Source organism: Sarcophilus harrisii, chromosome 2, assembly GCF_902635505.1.
Source record: "Sarcophilus harrisii chromosome 2, mSarHar1.11, whole genome shotgun sequence".
Lineage (NCBI taxonomy): Eukaryota > Metazoa > Chordata > Mammalia > Dasyuromorphia > Dasyuridae > Sarcophilus > Sarcophilus harrisii.
In genome coordinates this window covers 374,679,175-374,696,443 of record NC_045427.1, presented here as the reverse complement: position 1 = coordinate 374,696,443, position 17,269 = coordinate 374,679,175, and the positions used below count along the sequence as shown (strand labels likewise).

Genomic DNA, 17,269 nt, shown 5'->3' with positions numbered 1-17,269 from the left:
GAAGAAAGGAGTCAAATAAAGAGTGTAGTAGTTAGTGCCATGACATAGAATCATGTCAGTAGGTTTTATAAAGCAAGGGTTCATTGTGCTACAGTGGGGAATAGGTGAGAGTGTGTTTCTTTGAGGATGGCAGGAAGAGCAGCTATGAGCTCAGTGACATGCAGATGGGAACAGCTGGAGAGAAAACTGCGTGGACTAGGAAAGGATAGCTCCATGTAGCCCTTCTCTCTAGGGAAAGGGATTGACTTCTGGCAGTAGCAGAGCAGTCATTGGGCCATGTGGACAGCACCTTCCCGTTGGAGGATCTCCGGAGCTGATGCTGGATTCTCAGGCTCAGCCTTCATGGGAAATGCTATTTCTCTAACTGACATTTCAACTCACAGGCCTCCCTTTCCTGTAGGTGGGGTTTCCATAGGAAAAAGCAGCCTCTCTGTTTCCTTGCTCTTGCAACTGTTTGGAGTCTGAATCCCCTACATCCTACTTCACTTGGTAAATTCCCTTTTTGAGCTGGACTTTCCCCATCCTTTCACAAGTACAAAAGTGAAGCCTTCTTTGGTTCCCTCCAAACTTGGGATTCACAGCTCTCTTCAAATGAAGATGGACTTGCCTGGAAATCTTGCTATTTCTTTCAATATCTGAATATGGGACCCGATCATGCCAGCAAGTTTGGTGGCAAGAGGACAAGACCAAACACACCCTCCAGGAAACACCTGAGGACTTTTCCAGCCTCTAAGGGCCGCTATCCCCTTCCAAATCCCATCTGAGAGGGTGGTAAGCATGGCATTCTTTTTACAACTTCAGTTCTTTGGTTTGTACTGGATCTTTTTTCTTTCATCAGATAGTCAGGAGATAGCTACTCTCACTGTAAAATACCAAATTTCAGAAGAAGTGCCGTATGGAACAGTAATAGGAAAACTGTCTAAAGAACTGGGCTGGGAGGAGAGAAGCAGGCAGGAAGGGGCTTTCCAGATTTTGCAGCCACTTCAGGTGCTTCCCATTCAGGTTGACTATAAAGATGGTTTACTCAGCACTGGGAGGAGGCTAGACAGAGAACAGCTTTGCAAACAGAAAGATCCTTGTCTGATATCCTTTGATGTGCTGGCCACTGCGGACTTAGCTTTGATCCATGTGGAGATCCAGGTGCTGGACATCAATGATCACCACCCCCGTTTCCCCAAAGCAGAGCAGGAGCTGGAGATCTCTGAAAGTGCCTCTCTTCGGACCAGGATTCCCCTGGACAGAGCCTGGGATCTTGACACTGGCCCTAATACTTTGTATTCCTATTCACTTTCTCCCAGTGAACACTTTGCTCTGGAGGTGATCCTGGGGCCTGATGAAAGTAAACATGCAGAGCTTGTGGTGGTTAAGGAGTTGGATCGGGAGCTGCACGCATCCTTTGACTTGATATTAACAGCCTTTGACAACGGAGAGCCCCCCAAGTCAGGCACCAGCTTAGTTAGGGTCAGTGTTTTGGATTCCAACGACAACAGTCCTATGTTTGCAGAGAGCTCCTTGGCTTTAGAAGTGGGGGAAGACACCCTCCCTGGGACCCTTCTCATAAATCTCACGGCTACTGACCCGGACGAAGGACCAAATGGGGAGGTTGAGTTTTCCCTCAGTAAACACGTGCCACCAAATGTGCAAGACACCTTCAGTATCAATGCCAAGACAGGCCAGATCATTCTGCGTCAGCCCTTGGACTATGAAAAAACCCCTGCTTATGAGATAGATGTGCAGGCCAGGGACTTGGGCCCCAACCCCATTCCAGCTCACTGCAAAGTCCTCATCAAGATTCTAGACGTCAACGACAACTCCCCGAGCATCCATATTACATGGGCCTCTCAACCATCTGCGGTATCGGAAGCTCTTCCCAAGGACAGCTTCATCGCCCTGGTGATAGCGAGTGACCTGGATTCTGGGGACAATGGCCTGGTTCACTGCTCACTCAGCCAAGGACAGGGACATTTTCAACTGAAAAGAACCAATGGGAACACTTATATGCTCTTGACCAGTGCCCTTCTGGATAGGGAGAGGTGGCCTGAATACAACTTGACATTATTAGCCCAAGACCACGGGAAGCAACCTTTATCAGCCAAGAAAGAGATCACCATTCAGATCAGTGACATCAATGACAATGCCCCCGTGTTTGAGCTGAGCAAGTACAACCTCTCCATTTGGGAGAATAATCTGCCTTCTTCCCATCTCATCACTGTTAAGGCTCATGATGCTGACTTGGACCTCAATGGAAAAGTCACTTACCACATTCAGGAGTCTCCCTTTTCCCATCTGGTAGCTATAGACTCTGACACTGGGGAGATCTCAGCAGCAACTACCCTGGACTATGAGCAAATGACCAGTTTCCAATTCCTGGTAATAGCAGAAGACAAAGGTCAGCCTCAGCTTGTTTCTAACGCCTCTGTGAGGGTCTGTCTCCTTGATACTAATGACAGTCCTCCCATAGTGGTGCAGCCTGCCCTTCATGGTGGAGCAGCCTCTATTTCTGTGTTTGTGAACTCTTCCACTGGTCACTTAATAGTTTCTTCTGAGACCCCTGACCCTTTTAGAGCTGCCAGCTCTGGCACAGGACCTTTGGGAGCCTCTAGGTCACAGCTGTTTCTCTTAATGACCATTGTAGCCATTGATGCAGATTCTGGGGACAATGGGAATCTTCTCTATGCCATCCAGGGTGGAAATGACGCTCACCTCTTCTTCCTTGACCCTCACTTAGGGCAGTTATACATCAATGTCACCAACGCCAGCAGCCTCATTGGCAGTGAATGGGAACTGATGGTGGTTGTCACTGACCAAGGGAGCCCCCCCTTGGAGACCAGAGCTCTGGTGAGAGTCACTTTCACCAACAGCCTTGATCACCTGAAGAACCTGGCGCAGGGATCTAGCCCCCTGAGCATCTCAGCAGTGACAGTGATTTGCTTGGCTGTGTTGCTGGCTATCTTCTTGTTGATTCTTGTCCTAATTGTGTCCATCTGTAGAACTGATCGGAAAGATAACAGAGCTTATAACTGCAGAGAAGCAGAGTCAACCTACCGACACCAGCCCAAGAGACCCCAGAAACAAATCCAGAAAACTGATATTCACCTAGTGCCCGTGCTCAGGGGCCAGGTAGAAGAGCTTGGTGAGGCTGGGCTGCCCCATAAGGATTCAGGAAAGGAAAAGGTTCCAGAAACAGACTGGGATTCTCCCCTGCAGGCTCCATATCTAACCCCAACATTGTACAGGACACTTCGGAACCAGAGGAACCAGGGAACTTCCCCTGAGGACAGAGAGGTACTACAAGACACTTATAATCTCCTTTTCCACCATCCCAGGCAGAGAAATGCCTCTCGAGAAAATCTGTGTCTTCCAGACCCCCAGCCAACAACATGCCAACCTCATCCAAAGGCCTCGAAAAATATGGGGAGTCCCCAAATGAAGCCATCCCAAGAGCAGAGGAGTGATCTGCCTGGGCCAGCCCTTCCTGCCTCCTCTACAACTCTTAGGAGGCAACGAAATCTGAACACCAAAGCTGACCCAGATGAGGAACATCACCCCCACCAGATCCTGCGCAGCCTGGTTCGGCTGTCTGTGGCTGCCTTCACAGAACGCAACCCCATGGAAGAGCTCACCATCGACTCCCCTCCAGTTCAGGTATTGTCAACACAAGCACCCTCTTAGAGGAAAAACAGATTTATTACATGTAAAAGGGTATGGTTATAGATTCTGTCTCAGTTGTCTTGGTGTCTTAAGGATTCTCTTTAGTAAAACTGCTTTCCAATTCAAATGGTGCAAGCTGGATATGTGGCTTGGCCCAATATGGATAGGGTTGTATTTTAGATATTAGAGCCCTAAAATTGATCTGGTGATTTAAATTGTAATTATTTCCAAACAATTATGAAATTAAAAGAAATTTTAAAAACTAGGAAAAGAAGATGAATCATATAAACTTGAAACTGAGGGCTTGTTTTTGTTTTGTTTTTTGATGAGGCCAGGGAGGAAGTAGGAGCCAGAAAAATAGAATTCAGGTAGGAATTCTGTCTGGAAGGAAGTCTGGAAAGACTTCTAGATTCAGAGTCAAAAACCTGGGTTCTTGGCTCTTCTCCTTTCATGATTTTTAGCAAGTTATTTATTAACCTTTCTGGCCCTCAGTTTCCTCATTTGTAAAGTGAAAGGATTAGACTGTAAACTTAAGATACTAAATCATGTTCATGGCACATAATTCCCAATCCCATTCAGATTTAATTTGATCCTCACAACTCTCTTGGGAATTAAATGGGGCAGATAAACTTGCCATCATTTAAGTTACCCAGAGTGATGCTCAGCGGGGGAAGACAGTCACCCGATGTCATTCAGCTAGTCAATAGCAAATCTGGGATTTCCTAATCCAAGGCTTTTTCCTCTACACCACATTACATTCACAAAATGGATCAGATATATTCCTGTGGTGCCAAGTAGACCAGGCAAACTTCCTGGCCTCCAAGGACAGAGTTATTTCCTCAACCTTCCCCCAAGAACTTGCCAAAAACTCAGACTCACAGACAACCAGGCAAATAGCCAGTCTCCCTTTTGGGAAGTTTTAACATGGGCCCCAGACATAAAAATGGCCCTCCAGAGCCACTCAAAGACAAGGGCAGACTTTGTCTTGGGAATGTTACTTAATGAGGAGGCTGGGAAGAAGGGAGGAGGCATTAAAGAGACCTTTTACTATGTAATGGCTTGTCATTCTGCTGTTTTCTTATCTGTCATACAAGTAGATAAGACAAGGGGAGGAAATGGCTTGCTGCAGATAGCACTTTTAGAATAGACAGCTTTTTTCTCCAGCTGCAGCTGATGAATAAGCCTGGCTCTTTGGGGCTGGGGTCGGGTGTGCTCCAGGAAATGGGACACTGACCTACTGACCCGTGCTTCTTTAAAAACCTCACAGTCACAGTCAAATCCCAGCCTACAGGCTTCTCTTTTCCCCTTTCAAGTTGTTTGACTTCCAAATCACATTTGACATTGGGAATTCTCAAACCTCTCTTCCTTTGGGCCCAAGGAGGCGAGTTCAGAGGAAAGACAATCAGACATCCTAGAGAATCTCCCTTAAGGCTGATAATAAACATTGGGGAAACTTTTTTTGCATCTGTATAGGATTTTTTTTAAAAATATAGCTTATTTATCTTTATCCCAGTGAGGGAGATAAGGCAAGAATCAAGAGTGCTATTTTACAGATGCAGAACCCAACCCAAAAGCTGAGGGAAGTTATTATATCCTTTGCCTAACATCAAATAACAAGGGGATGACAGAGATGAGGGGGGAATCCCAGGTGTCCTGGGGCCCAATCTGCACCATGACCTCATGTTTCTTTTGATCAGATAGATGCTTTAATGTTGCTGAAAACAAACAACTCATTTTTGCCAAAATAATATCAGGCTTGTTTTCTTTTACTCCCCCCCCCCCTTTTTTTGTAATGCTGTTGCTTTATTATTTTGTTACATCAGTATACATGTTATACTTATTGTGTATCTAATTTATACTTTAATATATTTAACATCTACTGGTCATCCTGCCATCTGGGGGAGGGGGTGAGGGAAGGAGAGGAAAAATGGGAACAAGAGGTTTAGCAGTTGTCAATGCTGTAAAGTTACCCATACATATAACCTGTAAATAAAAGGCTATTAAAATTAAAAAAATAAACAAACAAAAAAAACATCAGTATACATGTGTGTATGACACTTAGCCTATCTGAACTCCCTCATCTGTTTTTAAGACATCTATGAACTAAAAAACATTTGCAAAGGAACCTCGTGTGGCAATTTACTATTGCCTGATTGAAATTTTTCAAAGGTTTGTTTTCAAGAAATATCTTTCCTTCATCAAACATCCCACCTCCATTTTCCTAATTTGTGAGGGTGATTACTTCTGGTCATCTTGCAAGGGGCTGTGTATGTGTGAAAGATGGATAAAGAAAAGGCAGGATAAGATGCTTTCTCAGCTCCTTTCTCCTTTAGCTTGGGTAAAGTAAGGGAGCTTGGGGAATCTGCCTGCCTAGGTCTCTGTCACTTCTGCATTGTCCCCCTGTCCTAATCACACAAACATCTGAAGCTGGAGGAAACACTATAAAAAGAAAGCACAGTATTGAAGGAAACATCCGGCAAGGAAGTGTGTTTGGTAGGAATTGTGTAGAGTCAACAGATTTTTCCTGTCTTACAGCAAATATCCCAGCTGCTGTCCTTGCTGCACCAGGGCCAATTTCAACCCAAACCAAACCACAGAGGAAACAAATACTCAGCCAAGCCCGGTAATGTCAGGTAAGCAACACGTAACCTTCAGCTCTACTCAAAGAAGTGTCTTGAAAAACCCTGGGCCCGTCTTTCGTTCCCCCAGCCACCCTCCCAACTCCTAGCCTCATTTTTCCCAGGTCAGTGATTTCCAATAGTCCTTTAGCTTCAGTCTTTGCTCTTCTGGGTCAGAATTCCAGGCCTGGTTCCCCCATCCCCTGCCATCCCTCGGCCCCAGGCTGTGCTGTGCTTTTGCCACTATATTTAGGTCCTAGAGCTGTGAAGGAAATGATTTCATTTCTGATGTTCTAATTTGTCTGCTGATTATAGAGGTGTTTGGGCTCCTTTTGCACACAGGATATGTTTTGTTTTGTATTAATAAATTTATTCTCTTCTTGTTTTGTCACCTACAATTAACTCAAAGAGTAGGAATAATAGTCAGTGTTAAGTGTGGGTGTTGTCCCCTTGAGGGGGCCTCACTATTTCTGAGGACTCACAACTCATTAGCAAACTAATTTAGCCTCTTCTGAAAATGGTCCTACTCCTGGGCATCAGTTCTTTCACATGAAAGCAGCCCTAGGAAATGATCTTAAGTTTCTCTTGGAGAATATATGTGATTGAGAAGAAGAAGTGGAAATTCAATTCAAGTCAATTCAAGCACTTATTGATCTTAAAGGCATGATATGCAAAGATGGACAAGATATCATAGCTCTCCTCAAGAAACAGAACCTAACAGGAAGAGATATGAGTATAGATAAACATAATATAACTATATCTATATAAGAGCTATAAGACAGTACAAGCAAAGTCCTATGGGAGCATATATACTAGAGGGATCAGAAAGGGGTTCTTAGAGGAGGCAACATTGAATTAGACTTTGTACAGAATTTTTAAATGATAAAATGGGTTATAGGTAGAATAAGTATATTTCTGATACGAAGTCCTTTCAGGTAGAAGGAAAAGCATGGTAGGAAAATATATGGCATCATAGAGACTAGTGAGTCATACAGAATGACTAGAACATATGTTATATTCTGAAGACTAGTGGGAGGTAAAGCTAGAAAGGTAGTGTGGGGGCAGACTGTGGAGGGCCTAGAACATCATTCTAAGGCACTTGGAATTTATTTAGTCAACAATAGGATCCATTGAAAATTTTTGAGCTGGATCATAGTGATGAGACTATAGAACACAGCAGTATATCAGATAGACTTGGATATAGTTTCTAAATAAGAAACCAAAGTTGTAGCTATTCTGAATTTGCTCTTCTGGCCTAGAGGAGGTTCTGAAACCATGAAGAGAATGTACTGTAAAAAGAACCAAAAGGGAGTCTTGCATAGAGAGTAGACATTTAAATATCTGTTAAATTGAATTCTACAATGAGAAAAAGAAAGATAGAACTCTAGGAAATCCATCACTTCCTGTGGTGATTTGGTTTCCTTTGTAGAAATGCAGGATTGGAGACAGATTGGCAAAATGCCAAGGAGGGTGACCATGGAGAACATGAAGCTGAGGATGGGAATTTGGACAATGAGTTGGACCTCTCAATGAAACAGCTCTTGGAGGAAGAATTAGAGAGCTTATTTGATCCACAAACAGGTAAAAAAAAAAATCAACACTAACCTCATTTGACTCTTGATTAATTCCAATCCATTATGATCTTTTTTCAGAACTCAAATTCAACAAATATTTACTGAGCACTTATTTTGTGAAAGACTATTATGGCCACAGTTGGGGAGAACAATTAGCAAAATCATTGTTTTTCCTTTTAAACTTTAAGCAAGGCAATTATTTATTTAAGCAAGTTTAAATTAAGTTGTACTTTGATTGGAAACCAAAAGCATCAGTAAATAGATTAATTTGTTCTTTGCTTTTCACAAGTATATTTGAATTTCACAAATTTACCTCAACAATAACTACAATTCCTGAATTTGCTAATTGTTCTTTTCTCTGAGAGAAACATTAGCCAGTGGTATTCTTTAAGAAATTTATGTACACTATTTCAAAGTCTGATTCTTTTTGAACAGCAAAATAACTGTTTGGACATGTATACTAATATTGTATTTAATTTATACTTTAACATATTTAACATGTATTGGTCAACCTGCCATCTGGGGGAGGGGGTGGGGGGAAAGAGGGGAAAAATTGGAACAAAAGGTTTGGCAGTTGTCAATGCTATAAAATTACCCATGCATATAACTTGTAAATTAAAAGCTATAATAAATAATAAAAAAATAAATTTATGTACCTATGCAGCAACTGTTATTAGTTAGGGACTTGTTTATTAGTTTCTTCTATAAAACTTCAGACATCCAGAGCCCAATGACCAAGGCCTTTTCAGCTTTCTTTCTTTCACCAAGATGGTCAGGACATAGTGGTGGAAGAGAGAATAAAGAGGGGTTATAGTGTTGGCAGAGAATCAATCAATCAATCAATATTTATTAATCATCTACTATGTGTCTGGTATTTTGCTGAGTGATGGTGATACAAAAAGAGGTGAAAGATAGTGCCTGACCTTAAGGAGTTTATAGTCTAATGGAGAATGTTCTTTGCTACTTGTATTCTTATTCTAAGGTCACACTGGGATTAATGACTCGGTTTATCAGAGTTGGCAGTGACTTATTCACAACAAAAGTCTGAAGTTTATGTTTTTAAAAGTCTGAAGTTAATGTTTATGCTGCCTTAATCTTTTATGGTTATTTTGGTGCTTTTTACCTTTAAATCTCACCTCCTACAGGAAGCTTTCCTCAAACCCTTTTAATTCTGGTGACTTCTCTTTGTTAATTAATTTCTATTTATCTTATATATAGCATGATTTGCTTATTTTGGTTTGCATGTCATCTTCCCCATCAGATTATAAACTCAATGAAAACTTGTTCCATTGTGTAGGAGCCTATTTGGGATTTTCTTGGCTATACTGGAATGGTTTGCCATTTCCTTTTCTAGCTCATTTTACAGATGAAGAAAGTGAGGCAAATAAAGTTAAGTGACTTACCCAAGATCACATAGCTAGTTAATGTCTGAGGCTGGATTTGAGTCAGGGCTTTCTGATTTCAGATCCAGCCCTTTATCTACTGTGCCAGCTATCTGTCCATGATAGCAAAGACTGTCTTTTTTTGTATCCCTAGTACTTACTTAGCACAGTGCCTGGCACATAATAGGCACTTAATAAATATTTGTTGAATTGAATTTTTAAAAAATTATGAGCTGTTAGCAAATTGCAGCATGATACAATAGAAAGAACACTGATCCTGGAATGAGAGAAAGTTAGTTTGAATTCTGGTTCTGCCACTTAATATTAATGCACTAGACCAAGTCATTTTGGCCTTAATTTCCTGATTCATGAAAATGAGAAAGCTAAATAGACTAGTTGACCACAAAGGTCCTTTCCAGTTCTAGAGCTATGATACTATGATAATAGTAAGTAGTCTCATGGAGTACAGCAACAATTTTGAGCAAGCTTTGTGTATTTTAGAAAACATCTGGTCAGTATAAGTTCTTTCTCTGCAGAAAGCTGAGCTAAAGTCTAAGGATGTCTCACTATTCTGGCTTGTGCTTTTCCCTCTTGTCTGATCTGGCCACCATTCCTTGTGGCTAGTTTTGGAAGTCATGCAGTCAGTGTGATTGATGCTAAAGGTGGGTGAGGAGGAAAGTCTAAAAAGCAGAAAGAAATCTACTGGGAAGGGATATTGCCCATCTACCTCCTGACTTTCAACCCGTAAGTGTCCTCAAATCAACAACAACAAAAAAAAAGTAATGGAGTACTAGTGAAATTCAAGTAGTTTATGACTCTAAGATTATATTTATGCTGTAACTCTCAGATTAAAAGTCAAACAGATAATTACTCGGTACAATTCTTCATCCTATCATTTTCCTTTCTCTCTCTCTCTATATATTTTTCCTTTTATTCCTTTCCTCCTATTAGACTTTTGTTCAACCAGCAGCCCCAAATGACATTGTTTAGCTCTACAGAGTGTGATACAAATCTTAGTTCTGAGTTCTCCTAAGCAGAGCCCAGCATCAGCTGCAGATAGACAGTACCTATATTTAGCTCAGAAGAGAAGTACCTGACATTGTCACTTTGTAGATAGGCCTACTGGTAAACAGGTACTTTTTTTTTTTTTTTATAACAGAGACAATCTCACCTCTCAGCTCTAAGTCTAGGCAGAAGATCTAGATCTAGGAGGAGGATGAGTTATTAGGACTTCCATTGATGGTGAAATTGCTGAATTTGGGGGCTAAACTGCCGAGGTTTGAATGGGATTTTTCCAAATACAACATTTTCAGTTTTCTCATATGGACACTGACATTCTGAATCTTACTCTCTCTAATCTTTCCATATTTTTATAAGAAAGATTTTTGTTCACTCCAGTTAAACTGGAGAAGAGAAAAGGAGATGGCCCTTTCTGGTCTCAAGCACCCTCTAAGCACTACAACAGTTCAGGAAACCATATGTAACATTTCGTGTATTGGGTACCAATCTTCCAACACAAATACTAACAATCAGTCTCATAACTCATCTTGGTCTGGGAAGAAACTAGCTTTCTATTTCTCCACCATAAGTATTTCCAAAGTCCTTTAAGGGAAGAAGACAGGTACTGTAGAAGTATTCTTGGTACATTAGAGGGTGTTTATATAGAGGAAATGGTGTCTTAGGATCCTATCTCTAGAGTTGAAAGAGATGTCAAAAATTATCTAGTCCCAACCATTTTATTTTATAGTTAAGAAATTTATAGCTCAGAGAGTTTAAGTAACTTGAATGAGGTCATACAAGGAGTGTCAGGATTCAAACATATATCCTCTGACTCCAGATCTGGTATTATTCCCATAGTACTACTCAGTCATAGTGGATATTCTTTTATTTATCATTGCCCCTGAACAGACACTTTGCCCATGTATAGCACATTTCCATTTAGCACCAGTTTCTATAATAAGAGGGAATTGTCCTCAGATTTCTAGGGAACACTTCCTTTAACAGGCCAAGGGCCTAGTCTACTACTGAGGCATTAGCCAGAGCAGCGTAGAAAACAAGGAAGAAATTTGTGGAAGTTTTCAGCCAATAAAACCTTAGTATGTGATATGAATACAACTATAAAACACCATTTATAGAAATAAACAGGGCTAAATAATTGGAGCAGTCTTAAATGCTCACAAGTACTTTGAGCCAATATAATTAAAATTACAGTTAATTTACTAATTCAGTGCCTATCAAATTACCATAAGATTACTTTATAGAAGAAGGAAATTCAGGAAATTCATTGTAGGAATTAATCAAAGGTCAAGAATCTCAAGGGAAATAATGAAACTCTAGTGTTTTGGTTTAGAGGTGCTAAATTTAACAGTAGAAACTACACTTGCTGGGATATTCCACTGAGGAAACAACACATGCTTGAACAAAACCTCAAACCAAAGTTATGTTTTGTTATAAATAAGAATGATAAAGGAACTCTTATAAAACTCATGATCAATATCTCCTAGTTAGTCTTCTTACCTCATTTCTCTCCCCTCTCCAATCTCCCTTCTACATAACCTGCTAAAGTAACTTATCTAAAGCAAAGGTCTTATAACACTCCTTCTATCTGGAAAGCTTCAGTAGCTTCCTATTGTCTATAAGATAAAATACAAATTCTTCCAATTCCTTCACTGTCAGGGCTCCATTTAACCTTTTCAGGATCTATTATTGTACCTTACTCTCCTTTATATACTTTGTCCACTAACCAAACATGCTTACTTCTTTTTAAAATTTTTTTATTAAAACTTTTTATTTACAAAACATATGCATGGGTAATTTTTCAACATTGATGCTTGTACTTGCCTACTTCTTGATCCTCATTCTAGACATTCCATCACTCATCTCTATCCCTCCCACCTCATTTCGCTCTCTTAAAATCTCTACCTTCAATTCAAATGCCATTTCCTCCATGAGGCCTTTCCTGATTCCTCTAGCAGCTAGAACCTCTGCATACTGAAATTACCTTCTATTTACTTTTTATGTGTTTTACATTTACTTATATGTATACATGTTATTTTTCTTGATAGAATATTAATTCTGTGAGAATAGGGACTGTTTCATTTTTGGTCTTTGAATGATTTTAAAGCAAATAAAAAGCCTTTATTCAGAAGGAGAAAATCACTTGGGCTGGAAAACAGATAGGGATTAAGGACACTGCCAAGGGTTGGGAGAGATGGAAGCAAGGCCTCTTGTGATGTAGGTTAGAGAGAAGGAAGGGGACCTTAATTGTTGTTGGTGGTCCTTAATTTTCAAAGATGATTAATGACATCCAGAGGGTGATGTCTTCACTTGCAAGTGAATTGGATTTAAGTGAGACAGAGCTGTGCAAAGTCATCAGCCTCATTCTTGCCTCCAGAGTCACTGGAATCCAGGGGCAAGACATAGGTCAGAACAATTGGCGATGGCCCCAGATGCAGTGGGAGACCTTAGCCTTTTTAAACTAAGGTCTTTCTCAGGTCTCAGTTTGTCTGGGACAATGCCCCTTCAGTAATTAAAGGATAGGTAAGAATTGAGGCAAAATATGGTCTAGTTTGTCATCACATGGGAACCTTCACAGAGGAGAAGAAAAGGGCTAATGAGACCATAGCCTGACTGGTCATTAATAGCCAAATCAAAGCTGATAATGAGGGCAGTTCTTTATATATTACACACACACACACACACACCATTTTCTCCAAGTATATGTTAAAATACTTTTTTTAAACTTTTTTTTTTAAGTTTTGAGTTCCAATTTCTATCTCTTCCTCTTCCTCCCTCAGACAGTAAGCAATCAGATATAGTATACATGTGCAATTATATACAACATTTCCATATTAGTCATTTTGCACAAGAAGACTCTAATAAAAGAAAAAGAATGAAAGAAAGTGAAAAATAGCCTGCTTCAGTCTGTATAATCAAGCCAGTTCTAAGCAACCTTCCGGTACCCAGAGCACAGAAAAGTTTCCTGTAAGGGGGTAAAAGAGAATTGGTTGCACAGGGGTGCTAGAAGGTGACAAGAAGAGGCAAGAGATAAACAAACCTGAAACTAAATCACATTATTTTACTGACTCCTAGGTTTCACATTCTTAACTCCTCTGGTCTTGACTCGTCTCTTTCCCATAGATCTGCTCTCCATTGACTTTTCCTCCCCCAACACTTTACCTGTCTGGGCTCTTTTCCTTCCTTTCTTTCTCTTATTCTCTCCAGTCACTTCCTTTCTTTGCTTTGTACTGTTCAATATACCCCTTTCCTGACCTATACCTCCCCCATTCTGCTTGGCACTTTGCTGTCTCAATTGCATGCTTATTGTTTCTCTCTAACTCGCAGGTCTGGCCCTCGATCGGCTGAATGTACCCGATCCAGCTTGGATGGCAAGGTTGTCCCTGCCTCTTCAGGCCAACTACAGAGACAATATTTTCTCCCCAGACTCCCCGACCCCTGGCCAGGGTAGAGACGTTGCCATGGAGGAGCCGAGAACCTTCCAGACGTTTGGTAAATCTGCTGGTTCTGAGATGAAGTCAATGGGGACCCAACTGGCCAGCACCTTTCTCTCAGAAATGAGCTCTTTGTTTGAGATGCTGTTGTCCCAAAACAGCAACGCCCCTGTGGCTGCTTCTGAAGTGCTGCAGCGCCTCTCAGCCTGTGGCAAGACTCTGGGGTTGGACCTTGCTGGAAGTGGGGCCCTGGGCGCTGAAGCCGTAGGTACAAACGAAAAGAAAGGAGCCAAGATCAGGACTGGCAGCAGCAATAGCTGCAGGGACCTGTGAGCAAGGAAAAGGGGCTTTCAGGATGGAGGCACCTAAGCCACCCTCCCAGTCTGGAGGAATATTGGCGTTTTGTGTGTTCAGTCCGCATCTTAAGGCTTGTCAGGTTTGGTGCTGGGTGATGAGTCTGAGTCCTGAGTCATCTCTAACCTCACCATGAAGGAACCTGACCTGAGCTGGACACAAAACTCCTGGCTGGCTCTACATCCAAAAGCTGCTGCTCCAAGGAACACACCTGGCTCATCACCAGAACTGTAGCAGTGTTAGCAAGGAGACCAACAAAGACTTCCTTAAAGGGCTCAACTTCTCAAGGACTTGGCTGCAGAATGGTTGCTGGACTGAAACAGAGCTTGGGTATTTGCTGGCAAAATACAAACAGAAGCTAAAGAAACAGTCCCTAGAAGTAGAAATGTGTAAGAAATATCGAAAGCAAATGTGTGTATAAATGGACATTCTCATGAAAAACACTACCTGAGTTGCCCCTCATCTGATACAAACTAAGCCATCCTTGCATAGAACCCTGAATTCTGGAGGTTCTTAAATTTCTGGTTGTTACTGCCCCTCAAACATAAAAAAATGGGAAAAGAATAACTGTTCACTCTGCCCTTCCCCTCCAAAAAATCTTTGGCCAGTTTGATCCAAATTGGTCTGGGGAAATAAAGGAGGAAACTCCTATGACTTCCCTCCAAAGTGTGTGTACATGCTTACATTATGCATTCACCTTAGCCTGACACTGCAATCAGTTGCCACCAAAAATCCTTTCTATAGAGATGCCTTCTGCTTTTTCAAGCCTGTTGGTCCTCCTTGATGTGGCATTTTAAAGGGCAATACTGATGTCTATATATAAAAGACACCTGAGATTAAATTCTTCTCACTTCAGGAGATGAGAAATAGCCAATAATTTGGGCTGTTGCCAGCAGTGAACTTGCCTAAACTTCACTCTGGAGACCTCTTAAAAATAAAATATTTCCAAAGCAACTTGGTTTAATGGGTCTGTGAACTACCTTATCAGAAGCTGAGGCTGAGATTTAATATGTTGAAGATGAGCTAAATTTGGATTGTTGGATGTTGGAAGGGGCTACACCAAGAGGTCTAGGATTAGGCAAAGAAATAACCTCTGAGGATACCTTTTTTTCATGGCTCACAATATTTGGGTGCTTGAGTAAGTCATTTTTTCTCATCCGTTGGCTTTTAATCTTTGTCCAATATTCCAAAATCTAACCCACTTCAGTCTCTTTAGAGAATACCATGAAATCCCTATTGACAGGAGGAACTCTGTCAAAGTAAATAGTTACTTAATAAAGCTTTCTTTGAAAAACCCAACCTTTGTCTCTTTTCTATGCTCATTCTCCTTGACCTCTCTGCAGGCCATTGACAGGGTTGATCACTCTGCCCTCCTTGAAATTCTCTTCTCTCCTGGTTTTTGAGCCATCCTTCGTTCCTGGTTTTCCTTCCAGTGGCCTTGTCTGGCCCATCTTCTGTCTCCTTGGCTGGATAATTTTCCAGATCGCGCCTTTTAACCATAGGTATACCTCGGGATTCCATCCTTCTCTGGACTCTCTTTTCTCCTCCCTCTGTACTTCGTCACTTGGTGATCTCTTCAGGTTCCATGAATTTAATTACCATCTCTACACTAATAATTCTCAAATCTACCTATCTTGGCTCAAACTCTACTGACTTTTGTGTGGTTCAGACAGAATTTAATTAAAAAAAGCTGGAGAGATCTCTAGAAGCAAAGCAAAGTTTATTATACGATCTCATAAAAATCAGGCATCCCACCCATTGAGCAGACAATTGAAGGGAGGAGGAAATGTAGGGGACAGAGTCAACACTTTTTATCCCTATCGAAAATACCCCCTCCTACCACTGACCCTCATCCTTATTGGCTGAGAATCTTACATTCTAACCGAGGGAACTACCCAAGAAATTGAACTTGACCAATAAGTACATAGTTGCCCATATTTGACTGAAATAGGGAGGATAACAAGAAGGGGACTTAAGTATGCCCTTAGGAGGATAGCAGGGAAGGGTCTTAAGTATGCCCTTGACTTAATGCTTAAAGTCCTTCAGGTCTACTCAAACTTTGAAATAAATGAAGCCTTACTCGATTTTCACAACTGTCTTGAAAGATCTTACCTCACCTCGTTCACTTTCAATTTCATTTCCAAATGCCTTTCAGATATCTTGAAGTGATATTCAGTACACATCTTAACTTTATGCCCTCAAATCTTCCTACCCCGCTGTCCTCCCAGTTCCTCAGGCTTGCAACCAGAAATCACTCTGGCTTTCTCATTCTCTCCCCCTCGATGTCCAAGCTCTTGTCAAGGCCTACCCATTTCACTTTTGCTTCATCTCTTCAATAGGCCCCCTTCGCTCCTCTGGCACTGCCATTCCCGGCCAGGGCAGGCCTTCATGAAATCACATCTGGATTGCAATGAATGGCCTGATGGTGGGTCTGCCTGTCTCAAGCCTCTCTTCATTCCAATTCATCTCCCATTCAGTCACTAAAGCACAAGCCCCTTTCATGCCATGCCCTTAATAAACTCCAGTGGCTTTCTAATGCTGTTGTGCCATAATTCTCTTTTATTATCCTGAATCAGTTTCCCTAATTACCCTGACTCCTGCCCTCGGTTTCCCTAGTTGTTCTGCCTCAGTTTATAATTGTTCTGCTCAATCCTGCAAAACCTCCCCTCCCTCTTAATCAGAATATTTGATAAGGATAAAAGATCTTATATTTTAGGATACCAGAATGCCTCTCCCCATCCCAAGCTATTAGAATATCAGATACTGTCTTATCAAGATGCCTCTCCCCATCTCCAGGGTGCCTCCTCCCATTATGTCATCCCCATTTCTGGTGGCTCACCCCATCCTGTCAGAGTCCCATTCCCACTCTCAGCGCTCTGACTCCGTCCCTGCCTCAGTCTACCCCTGAGTCTGAGCCATGTGTATATATGTCATTGAGAACTCACATTGTTTGCTGGATTCTTGGAGATGATAGTCTCATTCAGCCCTGGGACCAAAACATGGATCCATTTGGTCCCAGTAAATCTCTCCCTTTCAAATAAAATATTATATACTCTCTAATCTCTATCTTGCCTCAGTTTCTCCAGCATTACAATGCTTCCAGTATCAAATAAAAATACTCTGTTTGGCATTCAAAGCTCTTCATAACAAGTCCCACTCTTACCTTTCTGGTCTCTCCAACTGTACTTTTGGATCCAATGACATCTGCCACCTGACCGTTTCCATACAATACACTTCTT

At 41.5% G+C, this 17,269-nt stretch overlaps 1 protein-coding gene across 1 annotated transcript; it reads left to right on the top strand.

Annotated features, from left to right (window-relative positions):
- The first annotated feature begins 412 nt into the window (after nucleotides 1–412).
- On the top strand, nucleotides 413–15,323 carry PCDH12 (protocadherin 12). Its single transcript, XM_003756689.3, has 4 exons — nucleotides 413–3,645; nucleotides 6,187–6,284; nucleotides 7,699–7,850; nucleotides 13,570–15,323. Exons 1-4 carry the CDS (start codon nucleotides 778–780, stop codon nucleotides 14,007–14,009), a joined length of 3,558 nt encoding a protein of 1,185 aa, XP_003756737.1. The 5' UTR covers nucleotides 413–777; the 3' UTR covers nucleotides 14,010–15,323.
- Nucleotides 15,324–17,269: the final 1,946 nt, after the last annotated feature.

What these genes read in the sequence shown, in the direction of transcription:
- PCDH12 (XM_003756689.3), top strand. Translation starts at nt 778, where the DNA reads ATGGCATTCTTTTTACAACTTCAGTTCTTTGGTTTGTACTGGATCTTT. An exon ending in TCGACTCCCCTCCAGTTCAG is followed by an intron (nt 3,646 to 6,186) that starts GTATTGTCAACA and finishes CCTGTCTTACAG; the next exon opens with CAAATATCCCAGCTGCTGTC. An exon ending in CTTATTTGATCCACAAACAG is followed by an intron (nt 7,851 to 13,569) that starts GTAAAAAAAAAA and finishes TCTAACTCGCAG; the next exon opens with GTCTGGCCCTCGATCGGCTG.